The sequence below is a fragment of the Chiloscyllium plagiosum genome, unplaced genomic scaffold, assembly GCF_037043375.1.
Source record: "Chiloscyllium plagiosum isolate Xiang-an unplaced genomic scaffold, Cpla_swu_hap1 HiC_scaffold_17, whole genome shotgun sequence".
NCBI lineage: Eukaryota > Metazoa > Chordata > Chondrichthyes > Orectolobiformes > Hemiscylliidae > Chiloscyllium > Chiloscyllium plagiosum.
The window spans coordinates 33,148,470-33,173,295 of NW_028270155.1; the positions used below are offsets into that span (position 1 = coordinate 33,148,470).

General features: G+C 42.2%; 1 protein-coding gene across 1 annotated transcript in view; it reads left to right on the forward strand.

Moving 5' to 3' along the window:
* Positions 1-24,826, forward strand: part of cpne7 (copine VII) — a 163,386-nt gene that overhangs the window by 132,526 nt on the left and 6,034 nt on the right. Inside the window, exons 12-15 of the mRNA XM_043706786.2 lie at positions 5,055-5,109; positions 15,215-15,266; positions 17,035-17,168; positions 18,212-18,448. Of these exons, the coding sequence (XP_043562721.1) occupies positions 5,055-5,109; positions 15,215-15,266; positions 17,035-17,168; positions 18,212-18,448 (478 nt within the window). The remainder of the gene's footprint in view (positions 1-5,054; positions 5,110-15,214; positions 15,267-17,034; positions 17,169-18,211; positions 18,449-24,826) is intronic.

Consider the following 24,826-nt stretch of genomic DNA (forward strand, 5'->3'; position numbering starts at 1 on the left):
AGCTGGGCACAAAATTAAGGAAAGGGAAAATAAATTTAAATGGTGTGGTTGTCAGAGAAAAGGTAGATCCTGAAGAATGGAGGAGCTGAAGTTTTTCACTGTACTTAGGTACGTGTGACAATAAATCCAATCTAAACAAGTCAAGCACGCTGGGTTTGAGACAGTCAAATTAATTGGGACAACATGGATAGTAAAGACTGGGAGCTGGATGTTAAGGTGGGGCTACCGAATGGAATTGTTGGTGTGCTGTGAAGGAAGGCAGAACTGAACAATGTGGAGGAGTGAAGCTAAGGACAAGGTTGGCATCTGAATTCTCCAAGGAGCCGGCATGAGGAGATTATCAGGAATAACCTAAGCAACAGAAAAGGGTCAATGTAGGAGGGGGAGATTGAAGAAGGACAGAGGGATAGGAAGGGGAAAATAGGCCAATGATAGCAATACTGAGGGATTGGGTTGCATATTGTGCTTGAAAGGGGCACGATAGAAAGAGAAATAATCAAAGATAAGGTGTATTACAGACATCTTATAAAAGATAATTTCCAAAAGAGGGATTCTGAGAATGCTCCATATAAAAGTGAAGGACCCCAAGTGGTGAGGCAAAGCAAAAAGAAGCAATCAAAATCGAAAAGAGCGGCATTGTGGCTCAGTGGTTAGCACTGCTGTCTCACAGCACCAGGGTCCCAGGTTCGATTCCAGCCTCGGGTGACTGTCTGTGTGGAGTTTGCACATTCTCCATGTGTCTGCATGGGTTTCCTCCAGGTGCTCCGGTTTCCTCCCACAGTCCAAAGATGGGCAGGTCAGTTGAATTGGCCATGCTAAATTATCCATAATATGAGGTGCATTAGTCAGAGGGAAATGTGTCTGGGTGGGTTACTCTTCGGAGGGTCGGTGTGGACTGGTTGGGCTGAAGGGCCTGTTTCCACACTGTAGGGAATCTAATCTAAAAAAAATAAGTTGCATGAAAATCGCATTAATGACTTTGTATTGAAGGAAAACTATCAGAGCACATTAAAAATGAGTAAGCTATAAAAACTGCAAACAACTGTCTCCCCATTATGTTCAGTGAATCATTAATCTTTCACAAGATGGAAAGCTAAGCTTCACCAGCAATTGGCAGAGGTGGTGGTAAAGGAGGGGAAAGTTAATACTCAATTTGCCGTGCAGAGCCATTCACTGCATAAAGACATGGCAATGAAATCATTCTGTTTCCTGATCCTTCCAATGTGTAAGGATTGTATTGCAGGAGGTAATGAAGGGCAAACAGATTGTTTTGCATTTGTCTTGTAACACAAGGTTAAGACAAAAAGCACAAATATTTTGCACATGGCAGTATCAGGAAAGAGATGAAGCAGTCATGGATTATGGAGAGTCCTCCTCTCCATTTACAATTGGCAGTAGGCCCAGGCTTTCAGCCAAGACAGGAGTGACCTAATAAGACTACAAAGTCACCATTGCCTGTGATGAGTTGCCAAATGCAAAACACACACCTCAATCCTGCGCTTCCTTCACAGATAAGTAACTCCATGCCAGATATTGGACACACTGAATGTAGTAGCAGCAGCTTAACATTGAAAAGATGCAGAAGTTGAGAAGAAACAAAAAATAACAAGACATCGTGCTACCTTGCTCGAAACAGCAGAGTGTGTGGAGATTGCTTTGCTGTATTGCTTCAGATGACTTTAGTGTCCTCTGGTGGCTTGGGACCTAAGTGCTACAGTCCATTGAGGATGTCCTGCACTGGTGCATGTACAACCTCCTTGGCATGAATTGATGGAGCTGTTTGGATCCCTGGCAGATGAAAGTGGTATGATGTGGAACCTCGGGATGGTCTTGAAAAGACAATTCCTGGGTGCGTGTCTGTTGTTTCTCTTCTCTGTCAGTACACAGTGACACATCCCTCACCCTTTAAGGGTTAATACTTTTGCTAGGGATTTGAGGTCTTGTGGCCTTCTCTTTCCAATCCAATGAATGTCCTGCATTAAGGAGTGAGGATCCAAAGCATATCTTGCAGATGCTGACTCTCCGTTGATCTGGCTCTCTATGGCACCCAGCATCCAATTTGTGGAGGCAGCCTTGTGCTCATATAGTGGAGACACAACATTGGACAGAACTGGAGCACTCTCCTCTGCCTTTGCCACAGTCTGAGTGTGGCAGATTGGCAAGTTTGCCGGACGTTCCCCTGCTTGCTTCTGTATCTCTGTCACCTCATCAGTGACTGGAACCAGAGGTTCACCTTCTGTACTAAGTTCAGCAGGACCCTGTCTGAGACCTCCTGTGGCTGTGAGCCCATGTTAGTGCCATGTGTCCCAGAGTGTGAGCCTAAGCATACTCCAGATATATGACCCACTGAGGTGGAAGCTCTGTGGGGGCTGGTGGATAGTGGGGAGGAAGGCCTTTATTGTACTTCCTCTGAGCATGACAGGTGCTTCTTCTCAGAACTGTCTTTTGTGATGCTGGGTTTTTTCCAGTCATGGCCCTAGCTTGGCTCTGTGTTCTGGAAGCTGCATAGATAAACAGAAAGATTTGTTAATGTCATGATGCACCATCCATACCCAAAGTTTCATTGCAGCTTTGATTCTTGATGGACAGTTGGTATTAGCTGCTTGGAGGAATTTTCACTAGGTGGCTAGACGCATCCAATCTTCCCTTCAGCATAGGCACATTCCCCTTGCTGCCTTGTCAGCTCAGTAGCTGGTTCCCTGAAGGGGGTCAAGGGTAATATGTTAGGCATTCCCCCAATCTCACTGCCTCCCATTTACTAGTGGAGTACATTCATCTTCTGCAGAAAGGTAAAAGCATGAAGAGACATTAGCATGGCTGCACAAGCACTGTGCCTGCATTGATTCTTACAGTAAGATGTCTGAGTCTTCCAGAGCTATGATTATCTGAGTTCATTACTTTTAAAAATAATGTGGTATGGGAGAAGTGAAGAGTTGGAGGGTTCTGTGTGGAAGATGGTTCAGTGTTGTTAAAGCACCATTTTTGTGTGTGATATTCCCATGCAATGGTAATAGCTTCCAATGCTAACACACACTCAGGGGAATGAAGCATTGAGCAGACAGAGGCATTTACTCTGATGGGATTTATGATGTGGAGGAGCCGATGTTGGACTGGGGTGGACAAAGTTAAAAATTACACAACACCAGGTTATAGTCCAGCAGGTTTATTTGGAAGCACTAGCTTTTGGGGTGGTTGTGATGGAATGTAAGAGATCATTCACCCTCTTGAGCCACTGTAAGCATTCTCACCTCTGGTTGTCATGAGTGATGACTGCCCCAGTGATTCTGTTCTCCTCCCTTACAGACAGTATATTCATCTCTCCTGGATGGCCTGTACAGGAACCTGTAGGGAACTACCATTGAGATATGGGGCTGCCTGTGGCAATGTTCTGACATTTCTGTGGTTAGGTGCAGGTGACGGACCTGGGTTTCAAAGAGTGAAATGTTTTCTGGTTCCCAGGAGTTGAAGGAGATCCTACCTGCTTACCACTGTAATTGAACGTTTTACCCACAGTTGAATATGTAATGAGTATAAAAGAACATCAGCATGCTGGAAAATGTGCCGTGCTCGCAAGCCAATGCCTTCTCACTTTTCAGTCTGCCTCCGCACCTAATCTCAGCAAAGAAAATTCTGCAAAATGTGCCACTTCTCTTGTACTTCCTTTCCTTGATGAACACACCAAATAAACTGCATTTTGTTTCTTTGTTTATTATTTTACTTCATGATAGCAATTGGCCAGTACCTAGCCTTAGCAGTAAGCTCATGTTGCTGCTATGTGTGCAATGTTCCCTAGTTTTTTGAGTTACAACAGAGTTACTGACAGAGCTCTGGGAAGGACTAATTTAATAAATGTGGGAATAATACTGTAATACCAAGAATGTCACTTCTCAGTTGCTTGCTACAATGGACCAATAGGCACAGTAAGGCTTACTGCAAGCTGTAGTGAAGTGATGATTGGAACATTGAGTGGTGTTGCAGAACAGTTGGAAGCCACTTTAATTCCCAGATTCACGGGAAGTTCCTGATTTCAACAGCATTGCTGTGTGGAAGCAATGAACAGATGTCAAATGCCTCCCAGCAGGAAGGAAGGGGAATTGAAGGCTACAACATGCCTCGGGTGTGCCTGCATTCCTCCTGGCAGCGAATTCAAAGAAAACGTTGCTGGAGGCCTGTAAGCAGGTTCTGTAAACATGCCGAAAGTGGTAGGAGGTATGTAGATTGGAGAGATCAAAAATAAAGGAGAAAATAAATGCTCAAACTGCCAGTTGGAAATACTTCTATTCTTCAAGGAAGTGATGAAAAACTGTAATTGCCTTATAATTTATCATTTATAGATCGAAAATAAATATTTCAAACAAGTGGTTAATCAAAGGGAAAGGTACTTCATTTGTTTTATATTACACAGTTATGTGACCATTGACCAATATGTTCAAAATTCAAATCCATGGAGTTGATTTTAACCGTATCCACCTGACCATTAGAAGTTAAATCTGACCAGATAACTTGCTGTTTGATCTTGCCTGAATTCCAACATTTTTGACTTTAAGTTGTTCTTCCACTATGGGCTATTTGTAAAGATGTAACTCCAAGCCTGGTAATATCACCCAAATCACAATTTTGAGCAGGAAACTTGCTGCTGGTTTTCCATCAGATGAATTCTAGTCAGGATATGATTGGAAACAGAACACATGTTTTAACTAAAGTTTTTGACTTTGCTTTCTGTGGAACCTGGAGAATGGACAAGTGGCTGAGGATCTGAATTTTCATCCTTGCTTCCCACCAAGAGGTAATATCCGAATAAGACCAAGCATTTAAAATGATCTCCTTCTATTGACAGTGTGTGACAATTTAACTGAAACCAATGTGTCCTCACCAGAAACTTGCTCATAGTTAAATTGATGTTCAGCTGAACAAGAAGACAAATGCAAGGATTTGCTGGTCTTGATGCTAAACCAACAGTTTTCTTCCAATTGTCAAGGTCTTTGGTGAAATTAAATTAAATTTGATAACCCTGTCTTTCCTACTGATACAATATATACATTTAAATCTTTTAGTGATAAGAAGTTTTCTGCCTTAGGATTTGGAGCAAGAATTCCCCCCAACTATGTGGTGAGTAATATTTGCTGCTGTTTAGAAACATTGATGTTTCATGGAGTCAGGTTACTCAGTGTGCTGTTGCTGTTTCAGTTTCTTTTCCATTTTTTTTGTGTCTATGTTCCTCTTTATATAAATCTCAATTTTCCTTTTGCCAAGGTTTGTGCCAGGTTCTCAGTGAAAGATGACTTGCTTCTATTCAGCAATTCTCCATTTATGTTGCCCACCACCTGCTCTCTGCCCATCTCCACAGTTGATTTGCATGCACTCTTACAATTCAAATCTGTTGTATCCTAAGCTGTAACACAGTCTGTTCCGTGTGTCTCTTTCTCCTTTTTCTCACTCCAAGACTGCTGTTGGAAATGACCTTCTAGAGAAACATTGGAAGAAAATGTCACCCTCTACTTTATGTAATATTTTACATTTAATTTTGTTTGTCAGACTTTGGTGAAACTGTAATGAGTTAAGATCATTAAATTACCACATAAGTGCATGTCTTAAATAATTTATTTATTTATTCCTTTGAGATTTTGATCATTCTTTTTTATGTTCCAGGAAAATGCATTTAATGTACTGTTTGTTCATGACTGCCATCACCCTGTACATTTTTCATCCTGATTTCTTTACAAACAATAAAGTAAATGTATAGACACGTCTTTTATTTTCCAAGCAGACTTCTTATGAAGGTAAATCTATTATTGCTTAAATTTTAAAAATATCATGGCAGATAAGAAACCTGTTTGTGTAAGCTTCCATTTCCACTTCATGTTTAAAAACTTTAATTTGATCCTTTCTGCCTGATTGCATACATACTGCCCAGAAAACAATTTCTATGTTTAATTCCCATAACTTGATTTTCAGATGGACTGAAAATGTAAGTAGAAAACGCCACTACTGCTGAATACCCAATGAGTTATTGTCTGATATTAATCTTGTGAGCCATGGTTTTAGCAGAATTGTTTGGAATTAGACTTTCATATGTTTTATTTCTGAACATACATGTATTTAAATAAGTGCATTGTTGACAGGGGTGTGGAGGGAATAAATGATTTGTATTCATTTATTGTCTGTTGGAGATGTGTTTTTGGGGTTCACTAATGATTACTGCTCCTGTAAGGGGTCTAAACAACCTTCCTTCTTCAGTCTGCTCACATTTCACTTTAAATACATTGTACAAAGATCCAAGGTTGTAAAAATGTGTACCAGATCTCTGCGCTTTTCGCGCATATATTTTTCTTCAATTTCTCCAGACAGATTAATACTACATAAGGCAAAGTTTGAATCAAATCATTAAACTAAAATAAAACTAGAGATAAGAACAGGTCAAAAGCAGACAGTCTTTTGAGCCTGCTCTGCAATTTAACTTAATCATGGCTGACTTTCCCTTTTGGCATTATTCTCCTGCCTGCTCCTGTACCTTCCTCAATTTAACTCAGCATTAAATATATTCAGTGATGGAGAATCCACACCATCTGGGTTGTATATAATTAACCATAGTCTCAAAGAGACTATCGGCATCACTTTTCATTAAAGAGGAATAATTTGTTATACAGCGTGAGGGGCTCCACTTTGCCTCAAACACAAGACGGGTAAAGAGACAGGTCCCAAGATTACGTCAGTTGGAATGGGAATTGAACCTGTGTTGTTAGCATTATTCTGAATCACACATTAGCCATTCAGGCAACTGAGCTAACTGGCCCCTTCCTCTGGGAAGGGGATTCTAAAATTTCACGTCTGTTGGAGAAGAAATCCCTCCTCATCTCAGTCTTAAATACAGTCATAGAGTCATAGAGATGTACAGCATGGAAACAGACCTTTTGGTTCAACCTGTCCATGCCAACCAGATATCCCAACCCAATCTAGTCCCACCTGCCAGCACCCGGCCCATATCCCTCCAAACCCTTCCTATTCATATATCCATCCAAATGCCTCTTCAATGTTACAATTGTACCAGCCTCTACCCACATCCTCTGGCAGCTCATTCCATACACGTACCACCCTCTGCATGAAGGTTTACCCCTTAGGTCTCTTTTATATCTTTCCCCTCTCACCCTACACCTATGCCCTCTAGTTCTGGACTCCTTGACCCCAGGGAAAATACATTGTTTATTTATCCTATTCATGCCCCTCATAATTTTGTAATCCTCTATAAGGTCACCCCTCAGCCTCCGACGCTCCAGGGAAAACAGCCCCAGCCTGTTCAGCCTCTCCCTATAACTCAAATCCTCCAACCCTGGCAACATCCTTGTAAATCGTTTCTGAACCCTTTCAGGTTTCACAAAATCTCTCCGATAGGAAGGAGACCAGAATTGCATGCAATATTCCAACAGTGGCCTAATCAATGTCCTGTACAGCTGCAACATGACCTCCCAACTCTTGTACTCAATACTCTGACCCTCACTAACCTATCTACCTGCAACTCCACTTTCAAGGAGCTATGAACCTGCACTCCAAGGTCTCTTTGTTCAGCAACACTCCCTAGGACCTTACCATTAAGTGTATAATCCTGCTAAGATTTGTTTTCCCAAAATGCAGCACCTCGCATTTATCTGAATTAAACTCCATCTGCCACATCTCAGCCCATTGGCCCACCTGGTCCAGAACCTGTTGTAATCTGAGGTAACCCTCTTTGCTGTCCACTACACCTCCAATTTTGGTGTAATCTGCAAACTTACTAACTGTACCTCTTATGCTCGCATCCAAATCATTTATGTAAATGACAAAAGGTAGAGGAGAAAGTGAGGTCTGCAGATGCTGGAGATCAGAGCTGAAAATGTGTTGCTGAAAAAGTGCAGCAGGTCAGGCAGCATCCAGGAACAGGAGAATCGACGTTTCGGGCATAAGCTGAAAAAGGTAGAGGACCCAGCACCATCCTTGTGGCACTCCACTGGTCACAGGCCTCCAGTCTGAAAAACAACCCTCCACCACCACCCTCTGTCTTCTACCTTTGAGCCAGTTTTGTATCCAAATGGCTAGTTCTCCCTGTATTCCATGAGATCTAACCTTGCTAATCAGTCTCCCATGGGGAACCTTGATGAATGCGTTACTGAAGTCCATGTAGATCACATCTACTGCTCTGCCCTGATTGACTTCTTATCCTGAGACAGTGCCCTGGTTTTTACAGCCTGGGAAAACACCATCAGTGCCTACCTTATCAAGTTGTTTGAAGAATTTTTCTTTTAATTTACTCATAAGTCATAGTCATCGCTGGCTTAACCAGCGTTTATTGCCCATCCCTAATTGCTCTTGTAAAGGTGTTGGGGAGTGCTTTCTTGAGCCACTGCAGTTCAAGTGGTGTAGCAAGACCCACAATTAGGGAGGGAATTTCAGGATTTTGTCCCAGCAAAAGTGAAGGAAAAAGATATATTTTCAAGTCAACCTCATGAGTGCTTGGAGGGAACTTTCAGGTGCTGGTGTTCCCATGTATCTGCTCCTTCTCCATCTCGATGGAATCTGTCGTGGCTTTGGAATGTGCTGTCTCAGGAGATTTCTTGAGTTTCTGCAAAGCATTTTGTAAATAGTACACACTGCTGCTACTGAGCATCGATGGTAGAGGGATGGTTATGGATGGGATCCCAATCAAGCAGGCTGCTTTGACTTGGGTGATGTCAAACTTCTTTAGTATTGTTGGAGCTGCACTCATCCAAGCAAATGTGGAGTATTCCAACACACTCCTGACTTGTGTCTTATAGATGATGGCCTCGCTTTTGGGGAGTCCAGAGAAGACTTACTTGCTGTAGGATTCCTAGCCTCTGACCTGCTATATTAACCACTGTATTTATGTGATTAGCTCAGTTGAGTTTTGGTCAATGGTAACCTCCAGGATGTTGATAGTGGATTCAGTGAAGGTAATGCCATTGAAAGTCAAGGGATGGTGGTTAGATTATCTGTTATTGGTCATGGTCATTGCCTGTCATTTGTATGGTGCGAATGGTCATTGCCACTTTTCAGCTCAAGTGTCCCATTATCCCAGAGATAAAATAGACGAGCTGGGTGAACATACTGGGACTACATAAAATTCAGGTTTAAGCAACAGCTAGAGTAGTACTGGATGCAGTTCTTATCATCACACCAGAGGGAAGGTGTGATTACACTTGAGAAGCTAGAGAGGAGACATACGAGAATGTTATTTGGATTGGAGAGTTTGAGTTATGAGAAAGGATTGGATTGGTTCGAATTTGTTTCCTTTAAAATAGAGGAAGCTGCAAGGGGTATATAAAATTATGAAGAGCATGATAAAATGGATAGGGATTACTTATTCCCCTTGCTTAGAATATGCTTCAATGAGATCAGCTCTCATTCCTTGAAATTCAGGCTGGATAAGCCCAGTTTAGCATTTCATCATGGGACAACTGTTACCAGTGGGACCAATCTAGTGAAACTTACTTGTGCCATTTAAGTATTTGTTGTTGTAGAAATGGAGACTGAAACTGTATATGGTACTTTTGTCATCACCAAACCCTTGAACAACTATAGTCTGATTGATGATGCATTAAAATCATGATCCATTAAGAGCGAACATGCCAATTACCTTCCTAATTTCTTGCTGTGCTTACATGCTACAGTCCCTTGTACAACTTTCCACAAGTGCCTCTGAACAGCAACATTTTTACAAGTTTTATACCTTTATAAATATAGTATTCTACTGTTCTATTCTTAATTACCAAAGTAGATAACTCTGACATTATATTCCATCTGGCACCTTGTTGCTTACTCATGTAATCCGAGAGCATCTCATCACAACCTCATTGTGCCTTCCTCACAGCTTTCATTCCCATTAGCAAATTTAGATATGTTACTCTCTGTCTCTTATCTTGGTAATTAATATAGACTGTTGATAGATTCCAGCACTGGTCCATGTGCCATTTCACATTTGAAAGTGCGCCATTTATCCCAAATTTTTGTGTCCTGTCTGTTAACCAATTATCTATCCATACTAATAACCCATCCACAGCTACTGGATGCTTTCTCTTATGTGTGAAATGTTTGTACCAATTCCTTTTTTGGAAATCTAAGTAGAATACATCTACTTGTTCTCCGCCATCTATAGGAGAAAGTGAGGACTGCAGATGCTGGAGATCAGAGCTGAAAATGTGTTGCTGGAAAAGCGCAGCAGGTCAGGCAGCATCCAAGGAGCAGGAGAATCGACGTTTCGGGACCAAGGAGCAGGAGAATCAACGTTTTGGCTAGCCATGAGCACCCACATGGGCCCCAGCTATGCCTGCCTCTTCGTAGGATATGTGGAACAGTCCCTCTTCTGCATCTACACTGGCACCACTCCCCACCTTTTCCTCCGCTACATCGATGACTGTATCGGCGCTGCCTCGTGCTCCCATGAGGAGGTTGAACAGTTCATCCACTTTCCCAACACCTTCCACCCCGACCTCAAATTCACCTGGACAGTCTCAGACTCCTCCCTCCCCTTCCTAGACCTCTCCATTTCTATCTCGGGCAACCGAATCAACACGGACATTTACTATAAACCGACCGACTCCCTCAGCTACCTAGACTACACCTCCTCCCACCCTGCCCCCTGTAAAAATGCCATCCCATATTCCCAATTCCTTCGTCTCCGCCGCATCTGCTCCCAGGAGGACCAGTTCCAATACCGGACAACCCAGATGGCCTCCTTCTTCAAAGACTGCAATTTTCCCCCAGATGTGATCGACGATGCTCTCCACCGCATCTCCTCCACTTCCCGATCTTCCACCCTTGAGCCCCGCCCTTCCAATCGCCACCAGGACAGAACCCCACTCGTCCTTACCTACCACCCCACCAACCTCCATTTACGTCATATCATCCGTCATCATTTCCGCCATCTCCAAACGGACCCCACCACCAGGGATATATTTCCCTCCCCACCCCTATCAGCATTCCAAAACTCCCTCCGTGACTCCCTTGTCAGGTCCACACCCGCCACCAACCCAACCTCCACTCCCGGCACCTTCCCCTGCAACCGCAAGAAATGCAAAACTTGCGCCCACACCTCCCCCCTTACTTCCCCCCAAGGCCCCAAGGAATCCTTCCATATCCACCACAAATTCACCTGCACCTCCACACACATCATTTACTGCATCTGCTGCACCCGATGTGGCCTCCTCTATATTGGGGAAACAGGCCAGCTACTTGTGGAATGTTTCAGAGAACATCTCTGGGACACCTGGACCAACCAACCCAACCACCCCGTGGCTCAACACTTCAACTCCCCCTCCCACTCCACCAAGGACATGCAGGTCCTTGGACTCCTCCATCGACAGACCATAGCAACATGATGGCTGGAGGAAGAGCGCCTCATCTTCCACCTAGGAACCCTTCAACCACAAAGGATGAACTCAGATTTCTCCAGTTTCCTCATTTCCCCTCCCCCTACCTTGTCTCAGTCCCAACCCTCGAACTCAGCACCACCTTCCTAACCTGCAATCTTCTTCCTGACCTCTCAGCCCCCACCCCCACTCCGGCCTATCACCCTCAACTTAACCTCCTTCCACCTATCGCATTTCCAACACCCCTCCCCCAAGTCCCTCCTCCCTATCTTTTATCTTAGTCTGCTTGGCACACTCTCCTCATTCCTGAAGAAGGGCTCATGCCCGAAACGTCGATTCTCCTGCTCCTTGGATGCTGCCTGACCTGCTGCGCTTTTCCAGCAACACATTTTCAGCTCCGCAATCTATATTTTGGTTATATCTTCAAAAGACTCTTAAAAAATTGCGTAACAAGATTTCCCTTTTGTAAAACCTTATTTACTTTTAAATTTTTTATGATTTCCAAAATACATAGGAAAAATTTCCTTAGTAATAGATTCCAACATTTTCCAAACAACTGATATCAGGATCTCTGTTCCTTTGAAATCCTTTCTTGAAGAACAATATCAGATATAGTAACTGCCAAACTGTTGTGACTGCTTTAATGTCTAGTGAATTATATCCTTGTTAAGCCAATTGAATGTTGAAAATGTGTTGAATATTTTGAATTGTTTCCTCTAATATTTAATGCACTAATCTGATTTCTAGTGGGCACATTTTTTGCATGTCATGATCATGGGAAAAGAGGAGCGGAAAAACCAAGGCTAAAGGACAGTGAGACAGCATTTGAGAAAGATAGTCACTCTCTTTCCAAAAGTATGTGCACACATGCCCTAGGAAGACTTGGTGGGGAACTGTACAATAAAAGATTCTGTTTTTACTTATTCAGGCAACGCAGACTTCATTGGCCTGACCACTCTTTGCTGTCCATCCCAAATTAGGAACATAGGATCAGGAGTAAGCCATTCAGTCCCTCAAGCCAATTCCATCATTCAGCGATATTATGACTGATTTCTGACTTGACTTCATAATCACACAAAAATGTATCTACCTCAGATTTAAAATTAACTTATCTGGCATCCACTGCCATTTATGGAAGAATTCCAAACATCTAACACTGTGTTTAGAAATACTTCTTCACATCTTGCCTAAATAGTCTGGCCCTAATTCTCAGACTGGCCTAGAAACCCTAACGAATGGAAACAGTTTATTTACAGAGGAACCTCGATTACCCGAAGGACACGGGCAGGGAGTATTTTGTTCGGATAATTGAATGCTGGATAATATAGTTTAGCCCAGCGTCAGGACAATCTTGCCAGATAATCCGATATTTGGATAATTTGAGTGCCGGATAATCAAGGTTCCTCTGTACACTGTTTTTTTCCTGTTAATATCTCAAAGATTCAATCAGATCATCCCTTAACCTTCTAAATTAGAGAGAAAACAGGCCTAATTTGTATAATGTTTCCTCATAATTTAACCCCTGATGTCCAGGTGTCATTCTTGTAAACCTACATCGTACTCCCTCCAAAGCCAATATATCCTTCCCTACGTTTGGTGCCCAGACTTGTTCACAGTACTCCAAGGGGGATCTAACTAGGGTTTGTTTAACTGCAGCCAAACGTCTCCAGCCTTCTCGGTATAATGGCCAGCACTCCAATAGCTTTCTTGATTATTTTCTACACATGTTTTTGATACTTTAAAGATCTTTGCACCTGAATTCCTCTTGAGCATGTTCTGGTGAGCTGCCTTCCTGAACCGTTGTCGCCCTTTTGTTGTAGGTGTTGTTAGGGAGGGAATTCCAGATTTTGGCCCAGTTACAGTGAATGATTGGCAGTGTGTTTTCAAGTCAGGATGGTGATGGGTTTAGAGAGAAACAGAAAAAGAATTCATTTGATCAAGGAGGCAACTGAGGGTCTCAGCAGTCATGCTTGTGACCTGCAGCCACATCTGCCCATTCCTGTGCCTCTCCATGGCTAGACAGTTTTATTACATTGTCTCATTTCAGGCAGTGACAAGATCTGTATAACATGATGGAGAGTGCAGTTTGCAAATGCATCATCAGGCATTTCTTTCTGCAAAGCTTGGGAATTCATCCAACTTGGCAAAGCAACAAGGCAACAGCAGGATGAGGCCATCCAAGCATCTTTCCCAAGATGCATAGATAACACCACTGTTGCTTTGTGAGCTGCCACAGCACACTGCCTTCACAGCCCTGAGCAGAATTAGCACCATTCACCCAATATCCAGATTGTGTGCCTATACTTCTGCAGTGAAAGAGTTGGCACTGAATGCTTCTGCGAGCTCCCTCCATGTGGAGTAGGATTTTATACATTCTCCAATGGGGCCACAGCAGTGTGCTCCTCTGCTGGACCGCATTCAGATGGTTTTGTTGCTGGCTTTCTGTAAATTTTACCCTTTCTTGCCTCTTTTCACTGCCCTGATTGCTGATAGGGACCTCAGACTTTTTCTAAAATGACACAGAAAACTGTGGGATTCCATAAACCTCTGACTGTGAACTCAAGTCAAGCAAAACATTCTTTACTTACTTGCTATTTCTTTAACTAGTTGCCACAATCTCTTTGGCTTTATAAAAGTTTCACCACTAATTCCAAACTGTTTTAGATTAATATTTACATGTCACACATAATTTATCTTTTTTATACACCTGTCCTTTGCATACAGGAAGAATATCTCCATGCATTTCACCTTTCTCAACTAAACAAAAGCTTGAGGGAACAACCATTTCCTGGTGCGTTCGACCAATCAGAGTTGACTTTACTGGTTTGAATTTAAATAATGACCTGTTCCTTGCCAGTGAACTGTTCCTTTGTGCATTCTCCTTGTTAACCAATCAATATCCCCTTCCCATGCAGTATGAATTGTTGTTCCTTTTGAGATTTGGTATTCACCACCTTCAGCCTTCACTCCCTGCATCACTGAAGCCTCATGACAGCAATGTGTACCATCTACAAGATACACAGCAGAAATTCACCAAGGCCCTTGCAACCATTCCTTCCAACACAACACCCATTAACATCTAGAAGGACAAGTGCAGCAATTGCATAAGAACACCACCACATTGCAAGTTCCCCTCTGGGCCACACACCAGCCTGACTTGAACTATATCGCTGAACTTGCTTCCTTACAACATTGTTGGTGTTGTTACATTCCACTGTTCAAGAAGGCACCTCACTTCAATGTTCTCTGGGGCAACTGGGGATTGGCAATAAATGTTGGCCTAGCCAGTGGTTCACACATTCCATGAACAAATAAATAAAACAAAAATCTTTGCAATTCTGCCCTGAGGAGTAAAAAGACAAAAAACTTTGAAAGCCTGTCCCTTTCTTCAGCAATAGTCAAATTTGTGTATTACCAAATTAATAGATTGTTCTCAAAAACAATATGATTAAATATCATTGATATTTCCCCTGCATTAACATTGTTGGCAGTATACCAGTAGAATGTGTTACCTATTGTTTATTTTATAAATAATTAGAATCCACTAACACAAACAATGGAGAAGTGAGCTTCAAAATTGGAAATAAAATTAAATTTAACCTTAGGGAGATGTTACCTGATTATGCTGTGATCAATGTGATTTTCTCTGCTGTGAATATGAAAGGGATACTTTACATTGGATTCATTATTTGTTATAATTGCAAACTCAATGTGAGTCATCTCAGAGTCTCTTTTCCAATGGAGAATGAATAGGTCATGTCATGTAGGTCATATAGCTTAGATCAGCTAAGGTATTAGAATATGGTCTCCTTATGAATATAACTAATTCCATTTCACTGGATTACTTTCTTTTACAGGTTTCTCATAATTTTGCAATTAACTTCAATTCAGAAAATGATGAATGTGAAGGTAAGCTGAAACCAGTTGCTTTCAATAAAATGTGTAATTTACTTTCTTATTTGTTGCCCTATGATATAATTTAAGATTCACAGCAATGCAGTATGAATGGAGTCAGATCTCAAACTGTTTTTAGAGTCCTATTCTGTGAGCCTTCCTAAGGAGGACCTCTCACTCAAAGAAGTCCAATGATTTCTGAAATCATACCTTAATGTGTTGAGAATGTAGTTTGTTTAGAAGCACATGAACGCTACCCCCTTGCCCGTGACCCATCAGGCCAAAATTGAATGCACTATCTGTGCCCTCATTGCCTCTGGTAATCTCCTCTCCACTGCCTCCAAACTTGTAGTTCTCCTGCCATGTACAGCCTGGTTCTACCTACTCACCGTAATCCACAAGCCAACTACCCTGCTCCTGCCCCACTGAACTCATCTCGTCCTACTCCATCCTCTCTCCCTTAGTTCAGGCACTTCCCACCTACATCCGTGACACCAACCACTCCCTCCATCTCTTCAGCAACTTCCAGTTGCCCAGCCCCCAGCACCTCCCTCCCCTTTCTTGAGCTCACCATTTCCATCTCTGGTGACAGTCTCCAGACAAACATCTGCTACAAACCTACAGACTCTCATAATTACCTGGACTACATCTCCTCCCACTCAGTATCCCGCAAGAACTCCATCCCATTCTCCCAATTCCTCTGCCTCAGCCGCATCTGCTCGGATGAGGAGACATTACACTCCCAAGCATCCTAGATGTCCACCTATTTTGAACAATGTGCTTTTCCTTCCTCCATTTCCAGTCAGCCCTCTGCCAGACCACCTCCATGCCCTGTTCACTGCTCTAACCTGCCCAACGCAATAAAGACAGAGTCCCCCTTGTCCTGATCATTCCCTTCGACAGTCCTTGGTTTGCACCACTCTGCCCATCGATCACCCCAAAACAGCCAGGTACCTTCCCCTGCATCCGGAAAAGATGCAAAACATGGCAATGTTCCATTCCCCTCACCACTATCCAGGGCACCAAACAGTCCTTCCAGGTGAGACAGAGGTTCAGCTGCCTCTCTTCCAACTTAGTTTACTGCATCAGGTGCTCCCAAAGTGGTCTTCTCTACATCGGGGAAACCAAATGTAAACTTAGGGAACAGTTCACTGAGCATCTCAGCTGGGTTTGCAAAGGCCGACTGGACCTCCCAGTCACCGCCCATTGCAATTTCCCTTCCCACCCCCTTTCTGACATGACCATCATTGCCCTCCTCCATTGCCAAAATGAACTACACCACAACTTGGAGAAGCAACACCTCATCTTCCGTCTACAGCCCAGAGGACTCAACATTGAGTTCTCCAATTTCAAATGACTTCCCTTCCCATCCCTTCTGCTCTGTGCCACCAACCGGATTCAGTCCTCCCATTAACCAACCAGGTTGTATCCTCTACCTATCTTCACCTATCCCCACCTCACCACCCTGCCCCTGCCTCCCCTTTATCTGTAGCTTCCCCTACACCCACCCCCTGAAGAAGGGTTACACCCAAAATGTCGACTACTTCAGCTCCTGATGCTGCCTGGCTTGTGATGTTCTTCCAGCTTCCTCCCTGTCTATCCCATAAACACAGACACAATTAACAACTAACCTGTTTGAGTATATGGGATGTGCTAGCTTTTGCTGCTGAAGGATTGGTATAAATCGCCGTTTTGTGTATAATGCTCACTGTTTCTGATGCTTTATTGCATTGTATAACTATAAAACCAACAATAAATTGAATTATGTTTTTTTTTGTTAAAGGAATACAGGGAGTTGTTGAATCATATCAGAGCTGTCTACCCAAAATTCAGCTCTATGGCCCAACCAATGTGTCACCTATTATAGGGAAAGTGGCTAAAGTGGCTGCCGAGGAGGAGAAAACAAAAGAAGCATCTGTACGTAGAATTTACTTAAAGAAATTCTCAGAAACACATAAAGAATGCAGCTAGCCATAATCTTTTCATCCCTCGATCTTCCCTACCTGATGTTGCTGGGACACATGAGCAGACCGATATATTAGTTAAGGCTATTTAACTAGACTGGTCAAATAGTGCACCGTGTCCATATGCTAAGGAGCCTTGTCAATCACAAAATAAGAATGAAAAGGCAGGAAAATATTAGTCGCTTAGGCAATGTCTTATGTGGTTTCCTTGATGCAGAGGAGATCAAAGGCTGACAGGGTGACTGTTTTGTGGTGCACATCTGTTCTGTCCACAGGCATGACCTCTAGGTCCCAGTTGCTGTAATTTCAATTCCCTACAATGCTTCCTTGCTGAGCTTTCTTCCCATGGCTTCCTACAGGGCTCAAATGAAGCTCACACAAGCTGAAGGAATGACACCTTGCCTTTGAACTTGGCATTCTATATTGAGTTCCCCATCCTTTGTTGAGCTGGTCTTTGTCTTGTTTCTTCGTTTATCCCTTCACGTTACATTTGGATGGTTTTGTATAACAATTCATACCTCATTTGGACAACCTTTGTTTATTCACTATATTTATTACAACTCATTTTGGTTGTTGCATTTTGAAATTCTTTGCTATTTCATCTCCCTTAGCTTCTATTCCATCTCGGATATTTTCTTTTGTTCATCCTGTCCCCTCTTGCACTGGATTTCAATCATCCACATTTCTATTTCTGTTTGCTCATCAGAAAGTTAACTCTGTCTCTTCACAGATGCTGCCTGACATGCTGAATTTCTCCAGCTTTGTTTTAATTCCCATTTCCAGCATCTGCAGGATTTTACTTTCAGTCAGGAGGCCTGAGCATAGATTTTTGACTCATGCTTTATTGCTGATCTCAGCTTTGATAGGGTGAAGGGATTTCAATGTTCCTTGGCCTGGAACAACATAAATCTAGTAAAGTAACATGATGCTACTTGCTTTAAGGTTTTTACATGGGAATGTTTCAGTTTTGATTGTTCCTTGTTTTTGTCTTTCCAGCAATACTTTATCCTGCTGATTCTAACAGATGGTGTTGTCACTGACATGGCAGATACAAGGGAGGCAATTGTCCGAGCATCATACCTGCCAATGTCCATCATCATTGTTGGTGTCGGCAATGCAGATTTTACAGATATGCAAATACTGGATGGTGACGATGGGGTTTTACGATCTCCAAAGGGGGAACCTGTGTTAAGAGATATTGTTCAGTTTGTCCCCTTCCGTGAATTTAAAAATGTAAGAATTAAAGTAATTTTTGAATTATGCTTCTTATTATAATACATACCTTCTTTTAGAGTGATACCTTTGGAGCAATGAATTCTGTGCATCTTTATGTTTACGCTGTAGGCTAGAGGTGAATACCAAATATAACATTTCTCTTTCTGGCTTCTTAATATCATCATTAACTAATGAGTTTTTGTTAAGACAATGCTTTTTAAACAATACATCTCTACACAGATTTTGAGTATTACTTTAACATCATTAGAGCAATTGTTCAAAATTTTGCCTCGTGTCAAATTCACTCTGCTCTCCATTTAGAATATTGTGAGATGCTACTAGCTCTTTCTATGATCTTCCTGTTCTCTGCTGGAGCTGCTCATTATTAGATAAACTGGCTTCTTTCTGCTGATAGCACTCACCTTTCTTGACAATGATCACATTTCCTAATTCAGAGCATGAGAGATTAAGGCTAAAGTGAGACTGTGGTTATTTTACTAATTCTAAAAATTCTGTTTAACATTCATCCAACCACTTTGAAGGTGACAGAATGTAAGAACAAAGGACTAAGCAGATCTTTTGAGTTGCAAGGAACAAGATTCCTTTTTTGCAGTGACTTACTCAAGGCATTTGTTTAGACAACAAACACATAAGAAGATCAAAGTTCCCATGAATTGTGCTGTGCTAATAAAAGTGCTTGGATCATGTGTCCAATGAAAATGGCTATTAATCAAAACATGCAGTGGACTCCTAATTAGCCAGATTAAAGAAAACCAAACACTGTAGTACTGAATGTCATGATAAGTCTCATATTTGACATATTCTCTCTGTTTTCAATATTAATAATTCTGAAAGCAATTTATCAGCATTCAGTCAGTGTAATATCCAATATCCACATTTGCAAATTTATCATTAAGTCCACTGTATTAATTGCAGAAAAAGGAAATCCAACAAAGCAACAAATAAAAAAACAAAGATGACAGAAGAAATCATTTAGAAAAGGATGGTAAAGATGGCTCTAGATCTCAGCATTGATCTAGGAAACTAAATGTAACTTTATTGGAAAATGTTTGGCTGGGAATATTATCCAAGTTTATAAAATAATGAGAGATTGATGCAATAATGCATTTTATTCAAAATCACAAGAAATCCAGAGATCATAAATTTTCTTTAATCTTTCATGGGATATAACCAGTGAGGCCAGCAATTATTACCCGTTGTCACTTGCCTCTGAGAAAATGGTGGTGAGCTGTCTTCTTGACCTGCTGCAGTCCATTTGGTGTAGATACACCACAATGCCATTAAGGAGGATGTTGCATGATTCTGACCCATTGATACTGAGAGAACAATGATATATTTCCAAGTCAAGATAGTGAATGGCTTGGAGGGAACTTGCAGGTGGTGGTATTCCTATGTATCTGCTGCTTTTGTCGTTCTAGATGGTAGTAGACATGGGTTTGGAAGGTGCTGGCTAAGGATCCTTGTTGAATTACTGCTATGCATTTTGTACATGGTGCACACTGTTGCTATTGTGTGTCAGTAGTGGAGGGAGTGAATGTTTGTGGATGCAGTATCATTCAAGCAGGATGCTTTGTCTTGGATAATGTTAAGCTTCCTGAGTACTAATCACGAACGTTATATCATATGGGATTCAGGGTGACATTACCAATTGGATACATAGGAGACAGGAGACATAGGATGGTGGTGGAGGGATGTTTTTCAGACGGGGGGCCTGTGACCAGTGGCGTTCCACAGGGATCAGTATTGGCTCCATTTCTGTTTGTCATTTATTGAAATTATTTGGATGAGAATATAGGAGGCATTGCGGATGACACTAAAAGAAGTGATATAGTGGATAGTGAAGAAGGTTATCTAAGATAACAAAGAGATCACAATCAATTCATTCAGTGGGCTGAGGAGTGGAAGATGGTGTTTAATTTGGATAAATGCAAAGTATTGTATTTTGATTTTTAAAAAAGGGCAGGACTTACACAATTAATGGTAGGGCCTGGGTAGTGTTGTAGAACAGAGATTACTGTGGTGCTGGAAAAGCACAGCAGGTCCTGCTCCTCGGATGCTGTCTGACCTGCTGTGCTTTTCCAGCACCACTCTGATCTAAACTCTGGTTTCCAGCATCTGCAGTCCTCAAATTTGCCTTGTAAAGCAGAGAGACCTACAGGTTCAGGTACATAATTCCTCAAAATTTGCATCACAAGTAGATAGGGTGGTTAACAAGGCATGGAGCACGCTTACCTTCATTGCTCAGACCTTTTGAGTATAAGAGTTGGGACGTCATGTACTGTTGTGAATGGTGTCATGTACAGAACATTGGTGAGGCCTCTTCTGGAATACTCTGCAGTTCTGGTTGCCCTGCTATAGCGAGTATATTATTAAACTGGAAAGGGTTCAGAAAAGATCCACCAGCATTTTGCCAGGGTTCGAGTTACAAAAGTAGACTGGATAGGCTGGGACATTTTTCACGGGAGAGTGGGAGGTTGAGTGTTGACCTTATACAGCTTTATGAAATCATGAGGGGCATAGATAGGGTGAATAGCAAGGTTTTCCCGAGGTTGGGAGTGTTCAAAATTAGGGGGCATATTTGAGGATGAGAGGAGAACAATTTAAAAGGGACACGAGGAGCAACTTTTTTTTTACACAGAGTGGTTTTGTGTGTGGAATAAACTGCCAGTGGAAGTGATGGATGCAGGTTCAGTAACAGCACTTAAAAGATATTTGGATAAGGAATAGGAAAGGTTTGGAGAGATATGGGCCAAATGCAGGCAGGTGGGACTAGCTTACTTTGGGAACATGATTGGCATGGACTAGTTGACCTAAGGGTCTGTTTCCATGCTGCACGACTCCATGACTCTATGTTATCGGGGTTGCCATCATCCATGTAAGTTGGGAGTGTTCCATCACACTCTTATTAGTGAATTTTAAATAGTGGACAGGTTTTTGTGAGTCGGAGGATGCTTACTCAATGTAGGATTTCTAGCCTCTGGACTGTTCTTGCAGCCACAATATTTGTAGATATTTGTTATAACCAACCTGTTCAGGGTTGTTATTATACTCCTGTGGAGTTGGTAGGACCTGAACTCAGGACTCGTGGACCAGAGGAAGGGGCACTACCACTGCATCACAAGACCCCCAAGTATTTGTATGGCTAATCCAATTCATTTTATGGTCAATAGTGACCCCCCACACGATGTTGATAACGGAGGATCCAACAGTGGGAATGCCATTGAATTTCAAGGGATGATGACTAGATTCTCTCTTGTTGGAGATTGTCTGGCACTTGCATGGTATGAATGTCACTTGCCAATTGTCACCCCCCCACCTCAAGATTGCTCAGGTCTTGATGCATTTGGGCAGGGACTGCTTCAGTATCTGAACTGTTGTGAATGATGCTAAGCATTGTTCATATGATCATCCCCACTTCAGACCTTATGATGGCAGGAGGGTCATTGTTGAAGCAGCTGGAGATGGTTGGGTCTAGGACATTAACATTATCCTGCAAAAGTCTTGCAGAGATTACCTGTGGCTGAGCTGACTGACCTCCAACAACTACAACAATCTTTCTTTGTGCAAGGCATGACTCTAAACAACTAAACATTGGTCCAATTTGGGTGGAATTCTTTCTTCTAAGGTGTGCCATGGCTAGCCTGAAGGGGGTAGATTTTCTCCATCCAAATTGCATTCTAATTAATTAATTATATATGTCTACTAAGTAAGATGTCAGATTCGATGAGCAGCATGTTCTGATTGGCACCAGCACCAATCAGGCCTCATATTTAAAGGCACTTGGACAGAGTCTCTGTCTGCAACCCAGAAGCATCACCAAGTCGTGTTTCATCAAGCCCACCTACCCTTGCAAATGTCAGCGACCAGGCTAAAAGCAGTGCTATATTTTAGCAATGTTTCCCAAGCAGGGGAGTACATCATTGCCTAATAACTGGGGCCCAGACCCTAGGTGGCTGACTGTGTGCAAGTAGATAGCAGTGGCTAGGGCCAGAGGACTGGGCCAGGAGTGGCACAAGGGGCTATGATTTCTGTCCTTGACCCTGTTCTCAAAATCTTTTCCTGAAGCTTAAATAAAAGGTTGTTTTACCTATGGATCTCAACAATTCAAAACTTCTCATCTTTGTTTTCAAATCTTTCCATTGTCTTGCCATTCCCTATTTCTGTATCCTCCTTTGGAATATCAAACTTGTTACATTACCAAAGGGATCTATCCAGCTGACCATGTGTGCCAGCTCTCTGACTGAGCAATTCACTTAATGCCATTCCCCTGCCTTCTCCCCCAAGCCTGCACATTCAGACAACAATCCACTTCCCTTTGGAATGTCTTGAGGGAACTTGCCTCCATCGCACTTTCAGTCACTGCACTCCACACATTGCACAAGCTTTGTGAAAAAAAGGTTTTCCTCATGCCACTTTCCTTGATGAAAGGCTTTTGCCAAAATGTCAATTCTCCTGCTCCTCGGATGCTGCCTGAACTGCTGTGCTTTTCCAGCACCACACTCTCGACTCTGATCTCCAGCATCTGCAGACCTCACTTTCTTCCACTTTGCTTCCTTTGCCAACTGCTTTAAGCTTATGTTCTCTCATTCTTGATCCTTTCCCAAATGGGAATAGTCCTTCCTATATGCTCTGTCTTGATTCCTCATGATTTTGAATATATCTATCAAATATCCTCTCAGCCTTTTCGTCTCCCAGATAAACAGTCCCAACTTCTCCAATATATCATTATAACAAAAGTTCGTCACAACTGGAACTGATTGTGTAATCCTTTTCTGCAATCTCTCCAATACAGTCCAACCTTCTAAGATCTGTGAATTCTTCCAATTCAAGCCTTTTGCACATCTCCCATTTTTAATTGATCCATTATTGGTGGCTGTGTCTTCGGTACCATGACCCAAAGTTCTTAAACTCCTTCCCAAACCTCTTTACCTCTCCACCTGTATTTTCCTAAATACTACATTTTTGATCAAGCTATCCTAATGGTCCAGATGTTATGATATGACTTATGATAAGTGTTAGAGTTTGTCGATGTAAGCTGTCTGAAACCTGACAGCATTTGATGTTTGTGATTCTGTGCTTCTCCATGTGTTGTTGCATAACTGAAGATCTCCAGGCCACAATCAAGTGGAAATCGCTGAACTGCCAAAGCCTGCACTGTTACATTATCAGTTTCACTGTGAGATCTTTGGCTGAATGAGGTGAAAGTGGAGTTTTATTGGTGCACTCATAAGAACATAGGAAATAGGAGCAGCATTAGGCCATTTGACCCCTCAAGCCTATCCCACAATTCTATAAGAGCATGGCTAATCTGCCCCAGGCTTGACTCCTCTTTTGTGCCAGCTCCTTGTAGCCTTCATTTCCTCAATACTGCTGAAATCTAGGTACCTCCTCCCGAAATACATTCAGTGATCTAGCCTCCACAACTCTTTGAGGTGGTGAATTCCGGACTCAATCCATAATTTTATACTGAACAGCTTCAATGTTCCTCAGAGTAATTTTGTATAAGTGGAATGTTAAACTTTTCCATTATGGTTTTAAAAGAATCACTTTTGAAAATAATTTTAGTTATTTTTCTCTATCATGTCAAAGTTCCTTCCTCAACTTAATCCTATTCTGATCATTTATTTTGCTCTTTACAAAATATATTAGTTGAGAGTGAAATTTTCGGTGCTTTATACTCTTTGGTTTGTCGTCTTTGGAAATAATTCTCCGCAATTGACTGCTTACCCTGGTTTATTAATATCGCTGTTGCTGGGCTCTTGGAGAGCCCCTGGCCTTGACACCAGATTTAAACTGGCATCAGCAAATGGGTAATCCACACATAACCACAGACATAACTTTTTCCAACATCAGTAATGTGCACCATTGTTTTGGCAGTGACTGCAAAATCCAAGTCAAAATCTTATTTGGCGTCAAGTCAACTATTTCCTTAAACTGAATGTTGTTGTGGTGAGCACTGCTGCCTCACAGCGAGACCCAGGTTCAATTCCCGCCCCGGGCAACCGTATGTGTGGAGTTTGCACGTTCTTCCCGTGTCTGCGTGCGTTTCCTCCGGGTGCTCCGGTTTCCTCCCACAATCCAAAGATGTGCAGGTCAGGTGAACTGGCCATGCTAAATTGCCCATAGTATTAGGTGAAGGGGGAATGGGTCTGGATGGGTTGCTCTTTGGAGGGTTGGTGTGGACTTGTTGGGCCGAAGGGCCTGTTTCCACACTGTAAGTAATCTAACCTAAAAAAAAAATCTTGGGATGTCAAAATAAAAGAAAGGCATAATGCAAATGGAGCATATTGTTTGTAACCATTTGAAACTAACTTTATTATAGTGATAATGTTCTTTAAAGATTGAATTCATTTATTTGGTTTTAACTATAATGCT